General features: G+C 44.6%; 2 protein-coding genes across 14 annotated transcripts in view; both read right to left on the bottom strand.

Annotated features, from left to right (window-relative positions):
* ACAP2 (ArfGAP with coiled-coil, ankyrin repeat and PH domains 2) overlaps positions 1-11,921 on the bottom strand; it is a 51,052-nt gene extending 39,131 nt beyond the window's left edge. For all 6 annotated transcript variants that reach the window (XM_015871661.3, XM_085513053.1, XM_085513054.1 and 3 more), the window contains exon 1: positions 11,814-11,921. In XM_015871661.3, the coding sequence (XP_015727147.1) occupies positions 11,814-11,866 (53 nt within the window). In that variant the 5' untranslated portion in view covers positions 11,867-11,921. The remainder of the gene's footprint in view (positions 1-11,813) is intronic.
* On the bottom strand, positions 198-23,440 carry PPP1R2 (protein phosphatase 1 regulatory inhibitor subunit 2). Of its 8 annotated transcripts, none has more exons than XR_014933233.1 (8): positions 23,255-23,440; positions 20,224-20,331; positions 19,720-19,800; positions 19,317-19,417; positions 17,871-18,056; positions 16,476-16,685; positions 14,894-15,064; positions 12,243-13,590 (listed from the first exon to the last, which is right to left on the bottom strand). XR_014933233.1 is itself a non-coding variant. In XM_015871675.3 (7 exons), the coding sequence occupies exons 1-6, from the start codon at positions 23,404-23,406 to the stop codon at positions 14,940-14,942; spliced, it is 633 nt and encodes a 210-aa protein (XP_015727161.2). In that variant the 5' UTR covers positions 23,407-23,440; the 3' UTR covers positions 12,243-13,590; positions 14,894-14,939. The 8 variants fall into 8 exon arrangements, 4 of the variants coding, with proteins under 4 accessions (XP_085369185.1, XP_015727161.2, XP_015727158.2 ...); XR_014933232.1 differs by having other exon boundaries at positions 14,894-14,944; XR_014933231.1 differs by lacking the exon at positions 16,476-16,685.
* Between the last annotated feature and the right edge of the window lie 33 nt (positions 23,441-23,473).

Below are 23,473 nucleotides of genomic sequence, written 5' to 3'. Positions count from 1 at the left end.
AAAAACCTCCTCCTGGAAAAAGTGAGACAGGCAGAGAGCTACAATGTGGAGCAGGAATTCCTTGAGCCAGCTTTAAACCGAGGAGAGAGCACACAGGACCGCAGCTTTACTGTCTCTTCTTGCTAATTCCTTTGCAGTTCACATGAGTTCAAGCCAAGAAGAAGAAAAAAACTAAAAAAAACTGGCTCAGCCCCAAATTAAGGGAGAGTTATTTTATTTATTTATTTTAAAAGAACCGATCTGAAAAACACAACCAGCTGCCTGCAGTGCTCCAATAGTACACATGACATTCCCAGCTTTGTGCAGTTCACCCCAATAGAGAATTACATTCCTGTTCAGTATCCAAAGACATTCCCACAGTGACATCCTCCTTCTATAGCCAAGCACATTCCCCTGCAGTTACATTCTGGCTTCTGCTGTTCTCTACATCGACACCAAAAAGGATCTCAGGCAGTTTTACTTTCTTCTTTTTCTTCCATACACAGTTAACTTGCATTTCAGTCTACAGAATGGAATCGTGTTTCTCAAAGAACTATGGAGAGGAACACAAACAAACAAACACTTCAGAAAAGGGAAGGAAATGATAAACATCTCAATATTTAGAATATTATTTTGTATTAGTTTGCTTACAGACAGTGCAACCAACTTTATTTGTCTCTCTGGCAGAGACATGAAAAGCACGATTAAATGGTTTGTTTACAGAACTGCTGCAAGATCTGATAAGAAAATTGTTTCGTGTGTATTTAACTAGCAGGGAGTTCTAGCTCCACGGGACTTAAAGAGCTAAAAAGTTTGAGAGAGATTTGAGATTAAGAGGGGAGATAAGGGCAGTTAGTTAGAGCAGTAGAATGAAGGCAGCACATCTGCTCAGCAATTACAGTTGTAGTCAGGGGGGTGGGTGGACATACAGCTCCTCCGTTACTCAGTTCCCTGCAGATGGGACACTGCAGCCCCCAGCTCGGGCTGGTCCCGAGCCACAGGACAGAGGGACAGGACAGTACATCTGGGCATGGATCAGAGGGTTCCAGCACCCAGATCTCTATTTCTCTGCATTAAACTGGCACCCTTCACCAATTCCATTTTCCATTCCACATTAAAACAAGTAGAAGAGTGACTTTCATGCACGCACTCACACTAGATTGTAGCTTAAGAATGGAAAGCATGCCCTCCTATTGGAACGGAGATACAGACATCTAATAATGCACTAACATGAAAGTATCCATCTACCCAGAGAAATCAATTTCATGCTGGGTTAGGGAACACATTAAGAACCCTTTATCTGAGCTGTGCTACATTAACATTATTTTTTCTTAATTTAGTAGATCACGAAGCCACAAACCACAAAGGTGCAGATCCTGCTCTATAACATCTGTGTCAGGGATTCAAGTTCACTGAAAATTGCCATGATTGAGTAAACCCCACATCCTCAGCCAAGTCAAAACCTCCAGCTATAAACACAGGAAACGGTCACAAAACAACACGGAGGACCCAGTGCCAATTGTGACATGTACCAGGAATGCTGCTGCTTCAAAGCTGCCACCAGGGTTTGCGTCAGGCTAATCTTGGCCCAAAGGCTCTGCCATCAGGATTAAGGATCAACTCTTCAGATCTGCCTCAGCACACGAACCAAAGGCAAACATCTGCGGCTGTGGGATGTTCAAACACTGCACGGCAAAGCACAAAAGCACAACAGCTGCTTAAGGGTGGGGGACAGCTCTGTAAGTGAATGCTCTCCCAATTTCTTCATGCTCCATAATCAGGACACCCAGGGATGTGTTCCTCTCCACTATTGTTCCTCCTCTCCTCGCCTTTCCTAAAACAAAGCTCAGTTTGCTAGAATACAGCTTCCTGCATAGCCATCCTGCAGTGCAGAAGGAATATAGGAGACAAGGGAAGGAAACTCAAAGCCTGACTTGGTGGCTTTGGTGTCACAGGACGGTGTCACTGGGTACCTAGCTCTGCAGGTGATGAAGGACAGGCTCAGGCACTGGGAGGGGAGGGGAAGGAAACATCAAAAACCTCAGGAATCAAAAGATGACAGCTGAGCTCTGCTCCAGGATCATCAGTCACCCACAGGCCATGAGCTGCAGGCACATCTTAAGGAATTCACTTAGTTTAGATGTGAACACCACACACTGCTGAGCACAAAGCACGCAGACACACAAGTACCTGCCTGGCTTGTGTGACCCCTCCTTACCCCTACAGTGTAAAAGATGGCAATGGTCAAAGCTCATTAAAGCAGCTGTTCTTCAAATATCTGAGTGGCATCAAGGCCACAGCTCAGCCTTGTGCCTTCCACTCATTTATCCCATCCACTCATTCTATCTTGCAATTTAGTACTGCATTCCTGGAAGCGAGGAGGCAGGATATTCATTATGTATCAGATACTGAACACAAGGCAATAAATTGGAGCAGTCAAAAGTGCTGTGGATGATTAATGATCATTGTTAATTCTAGAATTAATACAGCCCAGTATCACAAATTGTGCAAAAGAATAATAGCCTAACAATAATTTCCCATGGGCTCCCCCCATTTTAATTAAGGAAAGTTTGAAGTCTAAATCTTAATCCTGATATTCACCTTCTAAACATACTTTAAGAAGAACAGAGTTACACAAAAGTAAATGCTACTCAGACTGGGATTTCTGCCTACCTTCATGTATTAGGGTTTGTGCTGGGAATAGCAGGTTCTCACCATTATAATTCCAACAATATTACTGCTGAAGTGTTGTCTTCAGAATGGAAAGACACAGATCTCCTACCTGTACATAGTCTGGACACAATTGTCCCCAGTGCACACCTGATTTCACTGCTGAGGTCATACTATTTCAACTAACATCCTCTGTGGTTCAGTAGTATAAAGCTGATACATAACACTAGCCACAAGTTATCAATAGCTAAATCAAAGTACACGAGAGCAGTCAGTAAGGAAGCATTACTATCCCCCACTGCCAGTGGAGAACAATTCTGCCTTGGACAGACAAAGATCTGTGATTTCAACCTGTGCTGCCCAGATCTGCTGTGCCCACCGAGATTCACATTTAAAGGTCATCAAGACAACGACTCCTGATCCCAATTATCCAAATGAATCACTGGTAACAGTGACTGCATTCTGCATTCTTAAAGGCAAAGGAAATAGGAGCAAATAAATCACTACGGTTTTCCAAGAAAGGGTAATTCACAGCAAGAAAACTTCAAAACACCTTAAAAACAACATGAAAAATAGCCCTACTTGCTGTGAGAAACATGGAAATAAGATGCAGAAGTGCAAGATAAAGGTTCACACCTGATGATTTCAGCTACAGCTCCTCTCTGACCTCTCTGTCAGAGTCCACCATAACAGCAGAAAGGCCAGCAGACATTAATCAGAGGACAAACTACAAGTATGAGCAGCTGCTCCTTGCTATCACACTTCAGAAGCTGAGCAATTGTTTGCATGTAGGTTTAGAAACAGATACACAATAATTGCTGAGGGTAAAAATCAGGCCTGGGGAAACACACTTCAATAAGGCTTAGAGCCACTGCACAGAGAAATGGGAGGCTGCCACCAGTTCTTTACTTCACCTCGTTCCTCTGAATGGCAGATCACAGAATGGTTGGGGTTGGAAGGGACCTTTAGGATCTATTCTCAGGCCTGTCAACCATTTCCTCCTTCCACCATGTACCTAATCTGATCTCTTTCACCTATAACTAGATATTGAAAGGTACCTATAATTAACTTACTCAAGCAAGGTACCAAGGAATACTTTTGGTATAAGAAAATCACAGATTAAAAGGGAGCGTGTTACACTGAGGGACAAAAGTCACACACTGACCAATAGGGCCCCAAAACTATGAGAAACACCAGGGATGCATCCAAGAGTGTCTGAATGACTTTTGGTATGACTTATGGGTGGGGGCTGAAGAGAGCAGGCTGTAGCAGCCTGTCACTGAGCACATTGAAGCTCTGGTTTGGCACCACAAAGATTTTTCCCTGCTGGCACAGAGCCCCTCCATGCAGGACAGATGATGAATGCTCCAAGACATGCTGAGATGAGCTGCCTCAGCCACATTAGAATGCCTTGCATTATTAATTCTTCAGTCACTGCCACAAAACGTTTTATCAATAGCTCAGAAAAGCTTCACAACCTGAACCAGAAATGATGCTCACTCTATCTCCACTCTGAAATCCTAGGCATTTTCTAGGAACTTGCAACAAAACAGGACCAAAAGCTGATGATAGTGCTAGGAGTAAACTCAGGTATGAATGCAGCACATCACAGTCTCCATCCTGGACAGCTTTGACTGGTAACACCAACACCAAGCATGAGTCCAAAGCTTTCTAAGGGGCCTTCCTATGAGACAAGGAGGCAGCGCTACCATCTCAAAATAGTATAACACAAAAATAGGCAGTTTGCTCAGCTTATACAGAACCACAGTTAGAAAAGTACTGTCATGTTCAAACCACCATAAGAGGCAATGCCTCCATAACGGGGCTTATGGGGCATTAACAGGGCTAAGGAGCATTAGCTCTGTAGAACTTAGTTAAATCAGGTGGATCTTCTCTACTGAAACCAGAGGAAAGTTTTAGCTGCGTTGTGCAGGCAGTTCTCAGCAAGTACTTCGTGTATGTCACAAACAGACACGTATTTTGCAGTATGTTTCCTCCACACTGAGATGTCCTATTGAAGTCAGATGGGAGGTTGCAGCAGTTTTGCAGTAGATGAGCTCTAACCTGAAACTTTTGTTCAGCTTTTAGGTGCTGACACATACAGACCTCACACACAGATACAATAACCACATGTAACATGCAAATGAGTGACTTTATTGTGGTTTTATCAGATACGCTACTTCAAAGTGACGATCTTTCTTTGCCCTTTATGCCTCAGCACTAAAGAAGACAATTGAATCCAATCTCAAGACGACAGAAAACACAAGCATGAGGTGCAGGAGAATATACAGCATGGCTGGGTGCTTTCCTCAAGTTTACTGTTATCACAGTCAGAAAAGTGAGTCTCTCCATTCCTCCCATAAGTGACACAGCCTTGGAAGAGGTTTAAATACACTTAGGGTACATTTAGTTATCTCTTCCCCGACAACTTTTAGTCCCCAGGAGATTGGAGACCCCAGGCCCTCACTCCTGTACCAAAGCTGATTGCAGGTATGGCGTTTCTCAATAAAACAGGAGTTTACATATTCTTTATAAATGACACATCATCTCACATCATCTGTGAATGTTTTCAGACAGAATTCTGTGAGATCAATATTTACCATCAGTCACTTCAGAAGAAGGTATTCCAGGAATTTAAATGAATAGTTGACAATGCAGTTCTACCCCAAACTGGAGATCCCTGTGGGGAAGAATCCCAAAGAGAGGCCATCCATACACACTTACACTTTCTACATAGACACCTACCTCGCACACCACACGAGTCTGGCTGCCATTTGCATCCTCAGTGACACATCAGAGACTCCTCAGTCCCTTAAGCAGGTTTCATCCTCAGTAACCCTGACCTGCAAGGCCAATGCCCCTGTCCTGCCCTCACACACACCTTACCCAACCAGAGCAGGCTATCTGCACACAGATACCCCAGTTAGTCACCTAAAGCTCCTTTGGAAACAATGGCGTAGGACACATCATTACCAGGGTGCAGTTCACCTTATCTTGACATGCATGGCTAAAACAAACCAGGAGGCACTCGAGATACACCTCTTGTTCTTCAATAAGAATTCCAGGAGCACAGCTTAAGTTTTCCCTTAGTAAAGCAATGACTGCACTGAGATGAGATTAAATCCATTAAATCCTCTTCTTCTTCTTTTTTTTTTTTTCCCCAAGGAAATGAAGGGAGGGGTCTATTTCATTCATTAATAAATTATTGATAAAGACAGGAGCTCCAACAACCTCACATGAGCAATACAGAGTCTGTAGATACTGCCCACATTGCCAGGTGAGCACAGTGGGTGTTGAATGCCTTTGCCAGCCCCAGCACTTTTCCATCCACAGTTCATCCACTTCTTCATCCACTCAGTTCTTACTTAGATGACACCCAAAGCAAATTAGAAACTACTATTAAAAAATACAACAGAAAACAATATTGTAATGCTCAACACATTCCTTACATTGAATTCACCAGGAGAATTCAGCAACATGCTTGCAGAAAGTACTCTAAGCAAAAACCAAAGCCGCACACAAACCACATCTTTCTGCCCTAACACACAGCGTTCTGTCTGCCATTGCTGCTGGGTGAGGAAGGCAGCATGGAGGACCCCTGGGAGATGCGGCCCATCCAAGCATGGGGCAGCTGAGGGCACTGCAGGCAGCAGGAGAGGGCTGGAGAGCTCTGACCCCCCCCCAGGGCCCCACAAGGCAGAAAGCACAGTCACATTCCTCATCCCTGTTCTGGGCAGAAGGGATAACACTCAAGGCCAGAAGCCACCTGGGACCACAGCACAAAGGGAGGCGAGCTCTGCTTCTGCTAAGTGGGGAGCTGGAAGCAAATTTCAATCCACAAAACATCACCGCACAAACTTACAGGATATATTGTGCTACACAAGCTGCAAGTCGTACTGCAAATAGACACAAGCTCACCAGTGATTGGAACTTAGGATAAAAGCACAGAAATGTTAGTGTGTTTGATATCCACGTGGTTCTCCTTAAACAAACACCTGGCGCTCAGAAAGACAGAAACCTGGAGTTCTGAGAGCAGAACCTTCTTGAATTCTGGCAGGTGGACACATTTCACTGCATGTGGCCTCCCCGGTTTCTCTGTTATAACCAGTGTGTGACACAAAGATACATTCAGGAGGTTTAGAAACTTCAAAATCACATCATACAAACGGGTCGCACACTCTGCTTTATGTTTATGCACACAAAAACGTCAGCAGAAGTTCCTTGTAGTGACTACTGAGCTCACATTATTCTCTTGCACGAAAATCAAGCACTCTCTGCTTGTGCACTGAACACCACTGGGCTGCATATCCTGCACAAAGCCACACGCAGCTAATTGAAATCCCCATTACTATTAATATTCTAACTCTGAACATTATTCATCAGCGCCGTGCTTGCACCCCGCAGCATTCAGCCATGTGAATGTCAAGCAGCAAGATTCGATCCCAGAAAGGGCCCTGCCACATCAGCAGGCAGCCAGCCATCCCTGACAGGCCTCAGCTCTGCTTGGATCCTCCTCTCGGGCATAAAACACCAAAAGAAAAAGCTTTGTAGCAAATTATTTTCTTAGTGTATGCTGGAGCTCTGTCAATTTGAAAACAGAGAGGGCACCGTTCCATAAACAAGGCAGCTCTTGCCCCTGCAGAGCAGCGCTTGGCAATGTAACAAACAGTGTTTACCCCAGATCTGAGGCCTGGCTACTTTTAATTTACACAGATTGAATGCTACCCAGAAAATAGCTGTTCTACTGAATGTGTGAGGACTCCCCCAAACAGATCACAAGGCAAAGCAGTGTTTAATCTCTGTTACTGCACTCCTTAAAGCTGCATGCTTTGTGTTCATGGTGACACTACCTGCTATTCGCTTTGCTCTCCATCCTTCAGCCACATAAAGCAGCAGCAACCAACGCAGGATTTACAGTGCCCCGCAGACAGCTGAGGAAAAACTCCTACAGACATTAAAATAAACACCACAGACCACGTCGTTATTTCCTCCAACATCTCCCACTACGGGCAGCTCCATTTGCTGCTGTTTGTTCAACCTGCCACTCTCCAACAACAGCCGCCCACAGCACTACCCAAGCACAGCGGGACCCCCAGCACACAGCACACTATGGGCTCACAACTACCTCCGCAGTCACCATGTTTAAACTTCTGGCCACACTTTAACACTGAATTCTGCATATACAAGTGAGTTAAAACAAAACTCTATCAGAGTTGAGTCTTCGCTTCCTGCCCACGTAAACATAAGGTGCTGTAAGATATCACAGGAATTAACCACACGTCTGTAGTTTCGCACTCCCCGGTGACACTGGTGCACTCACAGCCCCTCACAGCACGACAGCAACTGATACAAGAACCCAACCTGTCCTGTGTCTAAAGCAGACTGACACATCCTTCATCTTTCTGACTTCCTTATTCTGCAACATTTTCCAGGCTACCCTGCCAAGTTCCTCACATCACCACACTCTTTTCAACCCTAACACCAAGAGCAGAGAGCTCGTAGAGAGGATTTCTTTCACAACCGCTCTTGGAAGAGCTGGATGGGTTGTGAATCTGCTCAGCCCTTCCCTCCCATGACAGGAGGCTGGGACACCACCTCTCCCAGTGCCTGGAGGCAGCTGCAGTGCCATAGTACCATGCCAGCCCCTGCTATGCCATAGTACCATGCCAGCCCTAACAAGAGGCAGGCTGCATTCTGTGACAGGCTGCATTCTGTGACAGGCTATGTTCTGTGGCAGGCCAATGTGAGTTGAGCTCAGCAAGACGCTCTGTTCCACATCCCTATGTGACAGAGCACTTCCTGTCACGTGGGGAACAGATGCTTGTTGACTAAACTTGGGTTATATGATACAGAGTAGAGAAAAATGACCCTAAATGTGGTAATCTCTACGTGGCACAAGTGACCTATTCAAGTACCCGTCCTAAATCAGCCTCTCAAGGCAGGACATGCGGACAGTTGGTCTCCCAATAAGAGTTAAGTGATAATTTCATGCAAAATGAAGCTACCAAATGCAGATGATTCCTTTCAATCTATTGCCTTCTGAGCATTATGAGCTTGCACTTAAAGGTACACTGACCTGGAGGCAGAAGAGATCAAATGCAACACCTAAAAACAAAGCTGACAGGGCAGATTCACAGTCACAACAACCATCAATGGTTTTAAAAGAACCCATTCACAGTAGAATACACACATTTATAAACATAAGATACACTAAAATCAAACCTAAGCAAATCACGTCCTTCATCATAGAGAAGCAATCTTGCCATTCACATATCCCATTCTTCCTGTTCTGCGTGCAAGACAAGGGATTCGATCTTATCTAAAGGCAAATGAGCTGCATCAGATGCAGCTGGAGGTGAAAGCAGATCTTTATTTCCATAGCAGGAGCAATCAGAGCTTCCCAGCACCTCCCCGTGCTGCTCTGCCTTATTCTGCCCTCACAGAGAGGCCCAGCCTGGCAGAATCACCCTCAGCTTCACTCATATCTCCCCCAGGTCTCTCAGACAGGGCCCACTGAAGAGGATACACCATAACCACCCCTTCTCCTCCAACTGCCCCTTCATTTATTTCCACTATGAATAACATTTGGCAACAGTTTATTTACATCCTTTCATCTACCTCCTGGACCCATCATCTGCTCTGCAGCTGTGTCTCAGGAACTCATCTTTCCCCTAAGAGCACAGGCTCACCAAAAGAGAAACAAAAACAGAACCTTAATATTCAGCAACAGTGACAGAGCAACAGATAAGGACGGAATATTATCCCCACAATTCAAACACTCCCCTGATGTGTTGCAGAGATCGGAGCAGACAAAAGCTTTGGTTTCTTTCTAACAAGCTCTAACAAATGCACACATCACAAGGAACAGAACTGAGCTGTTTCTATTAGACTGTCAGCTGTCACAGCAGATCCATTCCCATGTCACCTAATCACAGAATCACAGAATGACCCAGGTTGGGAGGGACCTCAAGGATCATGTAGTTCCAACCCCCCTGCCTGGCAGGGCCACCAAACATACACCTTTACTAGATCAGGTTGCCCAGGGCCCCGTCCAACCTGGCCTTGAACACCTCCAAGGACGGGGCATCCACAGCCTCCCTGTGCAGCCTGTTCCAGGGCCTAACCACTCTCCTAGTGAAGAACCATACCTGTCCTTTCTAGCAATCCACATCCAAATCAAAGCACGCTTCATTTATCAGTTGATCTGCTCATTGTAGTAACAAGAGCTCAGAAGGCCGTTCCAATAAGCTCTGAAATTCTCACTGTTTAAAGATAAGGGGGACGTATTATTTCACAACACTATTTGCGTATTAAAAAGCACTCCAGGAATTCCTGATTACACACAAGGAACTTGTCAGCACAGCTGAGGTCCTGCTGCCCAAAACTGCTGCACAGCCCCTCCCTCAGCAACTTCTTCATCTGCTCAGAAGCCACCAACACTGCGGGAGAACTGCAAGCACATTTCCTTGTAACTCAGTCCCTTCAATAAAGGGAGACGTGGAGGAGAAGCACATGACTTCTGTGCAATTATTTGCAGAGCTTCAAAGGAAGAGTGCATTGAAAAGAAAGAAGAAGAAAAAAGCAAAACAAATACGATCGCCAGTTTGCAAAGCTGAGCTCCAATTCCCAGCCTTTTCTATTGCCCTCTCAGAAATCAGTTTCTCAACCTCCAGTTCCAAACACAAACAGATTCAGTATGACTCAGCTCACTAACCCAGCGATGCAACACGCTGCCCTCGCTTCAGGTTTTATCATCCACAGATTCCTATATCCACTGGGAAAAAGAAACATGCCTTACCAAGACACGATACACCACACATCCAATGTGAATCTTCACACCCATTATCAATCATTACTTCAGCCACAGCTCGTGTTATTTTATATGCATCTTAAGTAGACTCACAGACGGCCCTTTGATTCAATCAACCAACCGTGGCATTCCCAATTAACAACTCAAAGCCTATGAGAGAGCAGCACAATGTTTGTGAGGAGCAGATAAGCAAGGGAAGCGGGGTGTCCCCAGCTGTAGGTTGTAGTAGTATGTGTTAAGACTTACGTTGTTCCCTGCAGAAAGAGGGATTTGGTGACTCACAAACTGATTCACCGACTTCCTTCCAGTTGTCTCCACAGCTACAGTGTGTGTCTAAGTATGATGTGACACCTCCATGCCCTGTGTGCCTCCCAGCAGGTTCATTTAACCACTCCAACAGGTGCAGTGGTGTCAAGGAGCAGGGACTGCACCCAGCAGGGCCAGGAGACAACTGCAGCTCTGCTACACCATGAGGAACACAGCGCGGGGACACTGCTCCCTGCAGCAGCACTATGGCTCCTGCTGTGCCCTCCCTATGTCAGCACACAGCAACACTCACCACAACCAACGCACAGGGAAGGTTTCTGAGGACTCTCATTAGGCAAGCTATAGGAACAGTGAGAACAACCAAAGTTGTAACAGTAAATACTAATGAATAATGAAAGATATAAACGTTCTTCCCCCACATGAAATACTGCAGGATTGCTGCTTCGTGGTTTTAAGGGGCTCAAAGGCTGGAAGAACGTTTTGGTGGCATCAGTTTCATCATAAGGTCTCCTGCAGTTTCTCCAAAGGCAGCAGTGTCTGAGGCTGTCAGAAGGAGCACTGTGTATTACGAGACTGTGGCAAAGGGTTGCTCAGTTTCTCTCCTTGAAAGAAAAGGCTCAAGAGTGGAGAAAAGGAGAATTGAGGAGTAAATACAATAAGAAACTGATGCAAATTGAAGAGATAGCACGCTGCTGCTTGCAAAGCTTAGCCCTGATTTATTGCTTTCTTAAGTGTACTAACAGCTATCAGTAATCAAACACAACTACATCCAACTCTACAGCTCCATGATTCAATCAAGCCGCTCAGCGATTGCACTGCCAGCAGCTGGGACAGACCCAGACAGGAAACCCCAGCAGCACGGAGCACACAGCCGTGACAGCAGCGGCCGATCGAGACGAGTAACAGGGGAACGCGGCCGGGCCTGACCGCGGGATGGGCCACCGGATCGGGCGGCACGGGGCTGGCTGCCACAGCGGCGGGCACGGGGAGACACGGGCGCGGCCGAGGAACCGAGGAACCGGGTCCGGCCCGGCCTCACACGGCCGCCTCCCCGCGTGCCCCTCGCTCACCCCCCGGCCCCACACACCTGAAGCGCGGCGAGTCCTTCAGGCACTCCTCGAAGTCCACGGTCACCTTCATAGCGCCCGGCGGCGGGGCTGCGCTGCGGAGTGCGGGGCGAGGCCGCGCCGAGGCCGGCGGCCGGGCGGGGCGGGGCGGGGCTGGGCTACGAGGGGGCGGTGCCGGCAGCAGCAGCAGCAGCAGAAACGCTCATGGCGGAGCGCAGGGACCGGCGGCTGCGGGGACGGCTCAGAGAACGGCACTCGGCCCCGCCTCACGCTCCAGGGCGGAACTGACGGCACCGCCGCTTCCGCATCGGGCTCCAGCAGTGACAGGCAGGTCAGCCAATGGCACAACAACAATGGCTGACATCGCGGCCATACACACAGCCTCAGTGTTCCCCCATCACTGCTTTACTCACAGTCATTCCCATAAAGCTCACAGCTGAGAACGTGGGTATCTGTAAAATAACTTCCATTCCTTTATTCAAACGGCACATGTACAGTGGACAAAAACGTTTTAAAATAGATCCATATTTATTCATATGGAGTTTTTGCAACATACCGAATTCGGACTAAAATGAAGATATACACTGTATTTCATAACCAAGCTGAAGCTGAAGTGTATATTTGTGTAATTACTTTGTGTAATAAAGCCCAGGAACTATTTGAGCACTAGAACATTCACCAGTCAATCCTGTTGCTGTTTACAGCAATGTGGATGTTCAGAGCCACTCTCTGCACTGTAAACAAGTATGTGAATTAGGCAGTTTCCCTTCTATATCCCTTCAAACACCTTCGCTGTATGAAAGCAGCTGCTCTATGTCTGGTTGGATGCAGACAGATGTAGACCAGTGGTTTTCAGTCTGCAGCTGACAAACCTCAAGTGAACAGAACACCAGCGGTGCTCCTCACACAGAGTCTCAACACAGCCCAGCTTCAGTCCCGATGTGGATTTCCCTCCTGGGCTGTTTGTGGTAGCACAGGCACTCTCCATGCAACTGGAAAAGACTGAAAGTGTGAAACGAGCCTGAAGAATAACAGCTGATGTGGCTTTAAGAAAAGAAAACATCCAGTGGAAGAGAAAGAGACAGTTAAATTCCAAGTTCAAGTCAGCATGTTTCCAGTGTAAAACCCTCCACCAGATGTTGGTACTGCCTCTAGACAAAAGCAAAGAACGAGTTCCAAACACCGCTCTGAAAAATAACACAACTCTCCTTCTAGAGTCTAGGAAAATACAAGGAACAACACACTGAAATCTAGTTTAAGAGGTCAACGTCTTATAAAACTGTAAAACTCGAATCCCTTTCTCAACTGCTTAACACACCTGATAGACAGTTTGTGTGTCAATTTGATATATGCTGTACCGTTAAGCTCTTGAACCTCAAGCTCTTCCATAAGAGATACCACACTGAGAGCACTGTCAAATAAATAGTGAAAAAACAGAGACTGTCTGTGTTTCAAAGCATGAAGAGTAACAGTACATTACGCGAGATAACCAGCGTTATACACACAGGGAATGCCATTCTGGTTGAACAGATTATGAAGCAGTATTCTCCATGAAATACTAGGCACAGGAATAAATCAATTAGACAGGTTTGTTTTTCTGCCTAATGGACAAGTCTAAAATTAACAATCTTGGCAACACAACATTGTAACTGATATGCTTCTTAATATTTAAGAGGCTTAATTGCAAAAGTCATGAAGCAGTGTTTATGTTCGTGTCTCTGACAAGCAGTTACAGTTCTGGACAGATTTCTTCTATGCTGCGTGCTCTGCTCTCCAGCTGGTCATGAGTAGCATGTGCTGTGTAAGAAAGATTACAAAGAGTTAACTATTCACACTTGTTGTATAAAAAGCAAACCCCACGTATCACTAAAATATACTCCGGAAGTCACTTCTGCTTCCACAAAGGTAATGCTTGCAACCTACTTTAGCAACTTCCAGTTTCAGGGTGCAGATACCTTCAGAGTAATGATTTCACCCTCAGGTTCTGAAGAAATAGAGCTATCGTTCTGCATACCCAACATGACTGCTTGCTACCCCTGAAACTGAGATGACTTAACCCAAGACCTGAGAGATCAGTTTGCAGAACTAACATACAAGGTTCCTGAAACACCAGTAAGCTCAGCACCTTTCAGGCCAAGCTTCAATTCCAGATGAGGCACTCAAAACAAGACAAAACAACAATAAATGAGGTAGCACAGTCTGACGCACCCTTCCACTCACAGCTCTCAATCAAAGAACTTTAATAAGTCAGAGAAAAAATTCCTTTTCCTTATCAATTTTCAAATGAAAAAGCCCACTGACTCTGCCTATTATTTCTAAATAAATTAGCTGCATAATCAAAGATCACAGAAAGTCATGTCTGGTCCTTCTTAAAGAAAGCCAGTTAGGCTTATGCATAGAGTTAGACTTGGTTCCAAGTGCAATTTAACAAGCAAATAGCACGTCTGACAAGCAGAAACGATTTGCATATACTCCCAGTCTTCTGACATAAGTCATTTTTACAGTGATGCTCACTATAGTTAGGAAAACACAATGCATTCTGTATGTCAAAGTCCAACAGAACACACCCAGTCAGCTGACAGCTAAATGGGTCAACAGTATCTGAGCAAGGTTATTATAGCAATGAATGTTAAATAAGCAGAGAACAACAGTCGTTCTGCTTGTCAGTGGATCTACTATAGATCACAACCTTGTACTTCCTGAAGAGAGATTCTGTTGTGTGGTACAAAACACGTCTGCATTGAAATCCTTACGCTTAATCAATGCAAATGCGGAACCTTTCCTTCAGTGATTTCAAACTGAATTTTTAAAGGAAAGGTGTTTCTGGAGAGGAACAAATGTCACTATTTTGCTGGCAAAGCCCATCACGTTGTTCGTGGAGTCATAAATAAGGAGTAGCCAGAGAAACGCCACAGAAGCTGAAATGCTGAAGCAAGCAACCTTAACTTTAACTTTCCTGCTCTCCAAAAAGCTTGGCTGGCAGAATCCACATGTACGAGATAAGGTACAACTACTTAAGGCAAGAAAGAAACGACCCATCTATTTAAAATACTTGGTAGCCTGAGACGAAAACAGGCATAAATGTGCAAACAGTTCTCACCATTACTGACTGGACTGGCCATCTTCATTTCAATCAGCAAGAAATCTCAGTCTGTAATCAAGAAGCGCAACTTAAATTAGCAGATTCTGTGGTACCTGACAGAAAACTTCTTAAAATCCCATCTCAAGTCTTCAGCCCTTTCCTCAACAGAGACATAACAAAAAGGAAAATCTGCAGTGATCAAGACAGTACTGTTAGTTATACTGGAAACAAAAAAAAGGTAAGAGTTAGAGGGCAGACAGGAGCATTGATGCAAAAAACCACAAAGGGATCTTCACCGATTAAAACCTTCCAAGTGACAAGGGGGTCCCAAACTGCCCCCAAAGCTTCTCAGGAGCCCCGGAGTCACAGCAGTTACCAAGAAATGTCTCATGCCACATCTCTGGATTTATCTTTGGTGCAAGGGAAGCCATGCTATTCCACTGGAATAAACAGACATTGCATGTCAGCTCTAACAAATAGCAGTCATGTCCCCACATGATCTCTGCAAATTCAGAAGTCAATGGGAAAAGGAATTATTAAACTGTACCTACATGCAGAATAAAACAGATATTTCCTCTGCAGTTAAAAGGAATGTGAGAGCTGTTAGTTTAACAGAAGGAAGCCAAAACAAGCCACCACAAGAGTCACTGCCTGCAACATCCAACACACCGAGTGAAGGAAACTCTCCTCTGCTGTATGAGAAACTCTATAAGAGTCAAAGGACTCTTTAAAAGCCATCCAAATGAATTTAAAACTTCCCACGTAGCTTCAGAAAGATCCAAAAACATCCTGACACACTTACAGTCCTAGGGAAGGAACTTCAGGAACCAGAACATTATTGGCATTTGATCCACTTCCATGAAGGAAACAACAAACCTGCATCAGTGTTTAAATATCCGATTGCCTAACATGGTCTAGTATATATATATATATAGTAGTACAGATTAGCAATGAATCCAAGGAGCTGGTTTTAAAACTTGCTATTTGAAATGCTCCATAGCCAAAATAAATGAATCAAAAGGAACTAAATTTTGAGAGATAATTTAGATTCTTTTGCACCCCCTGAATAAAAGTCAGAGAATAATCAAAAGATACCATCTGGGAATAAGTGATTCTAGTCAATTTTTGACACTACTTTAATGGTTATGTTGCTGAACACGTATCCCATTGTAGGAATTTCTTATAGCATGGGCAGTGGCAGGAGACAGTTGTTTATCAACAGTTCTTAGCAGATTCCACTGTTCTTAGAGCAACCCTGCCACAAAAAAAAAAAAATTGCATGTAATCAGTTTGAGGGCAAATAGTTCATCAGCCATTACAGAAGTGAGCCCAGTACTTGACCTGTAAAGACCTGATCAAATACAGAGACCAGACGTTATGACAGCTGACACAGAGATTAGGAGATAACAAAACACCAGGGCCTGTTAAGCAGAGCATCATAAAACAAAAGTGAAGAACTGAGAACCACATCAAATTAATGGAGAGTGTTTCTATATGCCATGTCACTGAAGTGAACCAGTTAGTTAACAGATTGATAAACTGGCGTACAGTCATATTCATAGAATCTATTGGCCACAAGTAGCCTAAAATTGATAGTTACCAGTTGTGGCTCAGAAGCTGTTTATGAGCCAAGGTGGAATGGACTTCAGCAATAGAGATGGAAAAAATACTGCAAAGGTGTGCCTTCTGTTCCCTGGAGAATGCAGCTGGAGAGCGGAGTTGCCTCTGTTTTACAGCACAGTGCAGACAGATGGCAGCTTCAAGCCACGGAGAAAGGTCATAATGCTGCCTACTGGAGTACTCCTTTCCCCTGGAGAGTGAAGTTCTAGTAAATAGCCATCATAAGGCGTATGATAAATTACCATAGAAATTTGGTCCATGAATGGGTCTCAGACTCACATATGGAAAGACCCTCTCAAAGCCATTATGCAGGCATGAGCCTTCCTGTAGGATATAACGGAGGTAAATCGTGCAATTCACGGAGCTTAAAATACTAAAAGTCAATTTGGCAAATCACCTTTCTGTTTGGTGGAATTTAAACTTATTTTAGAAGAATTTCTAGTTCACACGGTTGTGAAAAGCAAATGTGAGCAAAGCTAAACCCATGCAGCATCTTCCCAAGTCTGCGTGCTGTTCTAATGCCTCATAGCCTTGCCAAGCAACAGATGAGGTTTACAGATTCCAGATTCATCACCACTTGTCTCATAAACAAGAGATATTTCTTGGCATTAAGAAACCAGATATGTTCAATGTGCTGTTCCAAACAGATGTGGGTACTAAACAGATGTAGTTATTCACCAGAAGGCCACCACAAAAATCACACTTCTGTTATACAGCCCCAGAGAAAAGCTTAAAGATGGCAGAGAAAGCTCCAGAAACAGCTCCCAGCCAAGGGTCCCAGACTTTCTTCCAGCAGCTGTGCTAAAAGGTTCACATCCCATATAGAAACTAACATTGCTGTTTAAGGACAAAAGCACTCTGAACTCTTAAACAGCTTTAACTTATAGCAAGACAGGTAACAGCTCATTAGATACACTGCTCTCAATAGGGAGGAAAGATTCAAGCTAGTTTCCCAGTGCTGATTACAGCATGAGTTGGGAGAGTAAAGGGAAGTGCACCATGACACAAGGTCAGGCTCTCTCATGTGGCCACAGCTTTAAGCATCCTCTACAGGACAAACGTCTCTTTAAAAAGGATGCCGGCAACTTCACTGTTATGCTGTGGAGTGATGCCAGTAATGCTGTGGAGACAGAACTGGCCTGAAGCAGAGGTGTTTGTTTCTCTGTTGTGCTATTCTATTACAAATGAAATCCCAGACTAATTAACAATACTGATTGTTTTGGTATCACACTACAGATCTGCCTATCAAGACAGCACACAGCATTACATACATACTTCACTCTTTCTGTTCCTTCTAACACTTCAGTGTATTCATCCCAACAGGTAAAAGGACAACCAACACTTATATGTGGTACTTGATTAACCAGCACCTCACCATGTTCGATAGATTCTGTATTCATCGCTTCTTCATCTGCAGCATCACGCATTTCTTGATTCGCTTCCTCCTCCTCCTCTTCATCTTCACCCTGTAGTTCTTTTGCAATTAGCTGTCTTGCAAGTTTGATGTTTCGTCCTTCATTGTAGTGCATTTTCCTCTTCATTTCAAACTGTTTCTTTTTTTCTGTGGATAAAGCCAATACGTACAGTTATTTTTTACTTCTAGTATCAATTATTATGCTTCTGGAGAAATACCAGTATCTAGTGCTTTGTAAGTCTGTTTTATTCCTACCATGAAAGCATATACTCTGTATGACCAAGCAATCCCTGCTGTTAAATGAGTTTGACTTTAAAAAAAATGTAGTAATTAATGGACTGGAATGGCTGAAGGGCTCTTAAGAGAACTGCCTGCGAGCATGAGGAAGTCTGAATCAAGAGAAGTAAGCAGTAATGGTCTAAAAAATTCTGAAGTTTCACAAACCTTGTTTCCAAGGAAACTGTAGGGCAAACTAAGACATACTGGTGGAACAGAAAATCAACTTCTGCAGATGCCCAAACACGGCTCCTGGCCAGCTATCAAACGCTAGTTGTAAGAGATACATTTACTGCACATAGAAGAAAATATTCTCCTCTTCCCTGTAAGCCTGAAGTTTATCTTTGCTTCGTACATCCAACATCCCCAAAGTAAATTTTATAATTAAACTTTGTTTATTGGTGACCCCAACACTGTTTTTCTCTTCCTCTAGAACTGTAAAGTTACACACTCAAACTTGTTGACTGAGGTCAGGAAAGATGAGAAGCCACAGCTAAACAACACACACCTGAAACTTTAGAAGTCTCATCGTTGAACTTAGCTTTATTGTTTTCTAAGTTAATGTAACATTACTGCTGTGTTGAAGATCCACGAGAGAATTTTATTAGGGATAACTGATATCCTGCTGGACCCATCTACCAGCTGCTTTGAAAATAATAATTAAAAAGGAAAACAACAAACCGACCCAAACCTGTATTATTTGCAAGCAATCAGTAGAGTCTTAATTGCAGCAGTACTGATTAAATTGCTATGTCTACCTGAAATATATCAAAATTAAGAAATACTTCCTCACCCCCAAAACTGAAAAGCTTTCCATTTGAGAAGCCCAGGTTTCAAGAGGAATTCCTATACGTTATGCTCGTTACATTCGACTCCCCTTCTCATGTAAATCCCAAAGCAAACAGTTCTGACTGAGCAACTGATCTGCTTGCTTCTAATCTTTTACTTACCCTTCAAAGACTATAAACCTCCATTTACAAAACACAAAATTATCCTTGGACAGTACTTTTTATTCAATAATCCTTCCTACTGAATGGCAGAAACTGCATGCATTAAAAAAATCCAGCAACAACAACAGAAACAAGAAAATATATATGTATAATAATAAAAATGCCACCGACTTATGCCCACCTCGTTCTTCAGGTGTTAATTCTTCTTCCTCCTCCTCCTCACTGCTTTCCTCCTGCCTTGCTATAACCCTGGGTCCTTTACCCTCCGCTGCAGCAGCCAGCCTAATGAAGATAAAAAAAAAAGCACAACACCGTGAACTATCCAGTTTACCACTGTATAAAATGCACGGGATTTCAGAACATCATGCAAATTTGGTTTGTTATTTTTGCTCTACTTATGTATATTAACAATCTGCAAGAGATTTCAAGTACCAGTGGGACCGTCAACCCAGAAAACCACTTTGTTTGACAACAGCCAAAATTTGGCATCTAGATAAAAAGGAAATATCCTTCCAAAAAGCAAACCACCCCACCAGAAAGAACACGATTCTAACACTTAGTCAATTTTCTATGACAATACTTACTTCTTACTCAACACATCTGCTCTTAAGGGCTCATTTGATTCCGAATCACTCACTGCATCTTCATCATCGTCTCCTACCATGCTTGGAATGCAAACAAAGCCTTTATCAATCATTTGTTGCATAAATTCAATTGATGAAACAATCAAAACATCCTAGTGCTCAATTAAAAGACTCCCGTAGTACTTTGAAAGCTTCCCAAATCTATTTAAATACTGACGAGTGGCAATTTATATTCTAGAACATAGATGATAACTATTAAAAAAAACCAAACAAACAGAACAAATGAGACATTAATTACATGAGTGAAAGCTGGGATACATACACCTTCCAGCACACACAGACCTCCAAAATTGTACTGATAGTCCTTCTTGATAGCTATAAAACTAGTACGTTGCACATATTGAATAGTACAGCACGGTAAATAATACATGATGCAGAAAGTCTAATTCAGTGCAAAACTACCCTGCTACTTGCCTCATGTCACATGGCAACTCAGGAACCTACCTGTGATAAGGAGTACTGGGCTCATCTATTTTCATCAAGCCATAATCTTTGCCCGCTGGGTGGTACGTAGCTATGATGTTCATTTCGTCCCACTTCTGAGATTTTTTACTGAAACAAGAAAGCAAAGTGGTTTTGTTTTAATCCCTTGAAATCACTTCATTGTGTTCAGCCACAGAAAATGAACACTGAGGATGACTTTCAGCCTCTATTCTTCACTATGGAAAAAAAACATTGTTAAGGCACAGGGGCACATTCAAATTATAAACGTGGTTATTTAGCACCACCTCATACAAACTTCTGTGTGTCATGACAAATTACCATCGTGACTTACCTTTCCCCAACAAGTCACAGTATTTAAATGAACCCAGTGCTCATAAATTTGTCCATATACCTGTGCATATCTTTAAGAGACTACCAGTCATGGCCACTCACCGCCCCATTAACCAGCTCCTCGTTACAAGTTATTGCAACAATCATTACAGCCCACAACACCTGATGCAAAGAAATAACCAACTTCCACTTCCCCGCTGCTCAGTGAGCTGCTGGGCCTATCTGCAGAACCACTGCACTAACAATACCGACCAACAAACAACTTCCTGCACTAAAACTAATTGGAGTGAACAAGGTGGTTATTAATACTGCTTTTGTCATCTGGAATTGGAACCATGAAACAGAACTGACTCACTGCTGTAACTAAGCAAAGGGAGTTTCGTGCTTTACACAGGCAGCCACCAGCCGTGCTGCTTTATTTAGAATTTCCTCAGTTAGTCAGAGAATGGACCATTCTATATGTATTTGCAGAAACAAAAGCCTCCCCAGACTGACACAACATGGAAGCCACAAGGGAAGCAACTGCCTTGTGGAAAAATCCCTGCTCTGCTGGTCTAGAAGCCACTGAAAGGTTCCCTGGGCAACTCGATCCAGTGCCTGATTTAGTGGCTGGCAACCAGCCCACACCAGGGCTTGGATCTTCAAGGTCCCTCCCAACCAAAGCCATTCTATGAAAGATTTAACCAACAGGACCTACCAGGTTCCACATTTCTTCCTAAAGCATTAACACAACCTTCCCAAGAGGTGGCCTTTCCCTTCGATTAAACCAAGAAATGTAACCCTAGAACAGCACTGAATTCCGCTCCAGGCTTCTTCTCCCTGTATAGGGACAGTTGGCTGAAGGAATTCAGCTCATGTATTCATATTTAAGTAGTGACTGCTCACTGCATTCACCCAGCGGACATCCAGGTACAACCTGCACCAGTTCTCAACACAAAACCCAATCTCTGTCTCATGCACCAGCCTGGAAATGAGATGGTTCAGAGCCAGCAATTCAGTAACTCACAAACACAGCACAGAAAGAGATTTTAGTGGCCCTGTTTTTCACGGTCACATATTTAAACTTACATTTCAACAGGAGAAGCCTTGGCTATGGAACACACACCCCAGAACAAAAGTTAAGATTCAGCTGGGGATAAAGTGATCATGAGTGACAAAGAGACAATCATGTCATCTCAGCCCTCTATGGAAAACAGCAGCGCAGGAGGGTGACTAAGTGCTCTAAAAACACACACCTCCCCTGGCTGCCTCCAATTCCACGTGCTTAAACACACCAGAGCAGCCCAGCATTAACAATAAAGCTTAGGACCATCACCACTAAACACTTCCTGACATCCCTTCAGAGCGGCAGGTTCACATTTCTATATGTGAAACACTCTCCCTTAGTAAAATCCGATTGAAAAGACAAAACATTCCACGAGTGTTCATTTGTATTCTTTCATGTCTTCAAATATATAAATCATTTATTTTAATACCACAAGCCAACAGCTCAGAGGTTTGTGCTGCAGCGTTGCTCAAAGGAACACACTGCCTGGCTCTTACTCCAACTCCAACACAGTTACTTGCAGGACTACCCAGCAAACAGGGCCAAGGAACCGCATCCAGCTAAATGGAGCCACTCTGTACAGTGCCACCCCACTGAACCTCTGCCAGGAGTGTGAAGGCAAGAAATACTTCACCTCTGGTTTGCTAAGAACGTCTCTACCATTGAGCCACCATCTCAGCTCTGCAGATGCCGTCCCAGTGATGTCTCAACTTTGCCAGTTTCTCTCTTGAGTCATATCTTCATTAAGGGCATCTTCCAAAGAACATTAGCACTGCTAACAATAGTGCAAGGCTGATGATGAAAGTACACGAGAACACGGTACTTTAAAAGATGACAGCTGACACAATGAGCTCCTTTATCTACTGCTATTTTTAAAGGCGTTCAGATTTGAATTTCAATGTTAGAAAGAAGCAGGGAGGCAGCTGATAGAGCCGCACTGAGAAAACAGAGACGTTAATCTATGAGCCCATTTGTGAGTCTTAAAGGAAAATAACTGCAGTACTGCTCGTAATTCCTACTGACACTTAATTCTGCTCTCCAAAACATCGTGTCATTCCTTCCATTGCAATAATTTATCCTTGGAAAGCAAGAGCAATTGAGAAAGCGAAAAGCTTTCTGTCCTGCCTTGCAGACTCGGATTGTATTAATGACTGACCAGCCAAAGGGGAAAAGGAATTACTATGATACAGTGAAGTCTGTTTATAGATATGGGGTGCAGGTGAACCCGTGGGAGTCTGGGAGCGATGTCAGCGTGTGCTTCTGCTGAGCACCAGGAATCTCCCTGCGCTCCAGCCCCACAGACACTGTTACAGCCCAACAGGTGCCTTGAAAGGAGGCTGAAAACAAACCCGACCCACTGAAATCTATTTCCCAAACAACACATCCAGCTGCGGCAACTATTAAGTCGCCCAAAGAACCACCTCAGCCGTCAAACCGCCGGACATCGGGCAGCCCTGTGCGCTACGGCCCTGTACCCACAACTGAGGCCCCACTGAGGCCCCCCCGGCCCGTACAGCCCCTCAATGCCCCTCAGTGCCCCTCAATACCCCTCAATGCCCCTCGCTCCCCGCAGCTCCCAACGCAGCTCCACGCTCCGAGCCGCCTCACACCGGAGCGCGCTCGGCCCCGCACCGCCGGACAGGGCGCGGCCCTCACCCGTGCTCGTCGTCATCGCGGGCCGGGCTGGCCGGCCGGGCTCCAGACCCGTCGCTGGCGGGCTGCTTGCCGCCCTTCTTCAGGATGCCCTTGATGGGAGCCCGCCCCGCTGCTCCCTCCGCCGAAACGCCCGGCACCGAAGGCGCCTCCATGGCCGCACGGCCCGCCGCCTTCCGCTCCCCGCCTGGGCCCGCCCCGAGCTGCGCTGCGTCAGTTCCG

Source organism: Coturnix japonica, chromosome 12 (genome assembly GCF_054131305.1).
Source record: "Coturnix japonica strain WE chromosome 12, WE-NBRP24, whole genome shotgun sequence".
Lineage (NCBI taxonomy): Eukaryota > Metazoa > Chordata > Aves > Galliformes > Phasianidae > Coturnix > Coturnix japonica.
The sequence above is the reverse complement of the archived record's forward strand: the minus strand, read 5'-3'. Positions and strand labels throughout refer to the sequence as shown.

Coding starts and splice junctions, on each gene's coding strand:
- PPP1R2 (XM_015871672.3), bottom strand. CDS start 23,406: ATGGAGGCGCCTTCGGTGCCGGGCGTTTCGGCGGAGGGAGCAGCGGGG. Junction 18,057..19,316: donor ATTAACACCTGAAGAACGAG/GTGGGCATAAGT, acceptor CTTTATCCACAG/AAAAAAAGAAACAGTTTGAA. Junction 13,591..17,870: donor TACAGAATCTATCGAACATG/GTGAGGTGCTGG, acceptor TTTCTTACACAG/CACATGCTACTCATGACCAG.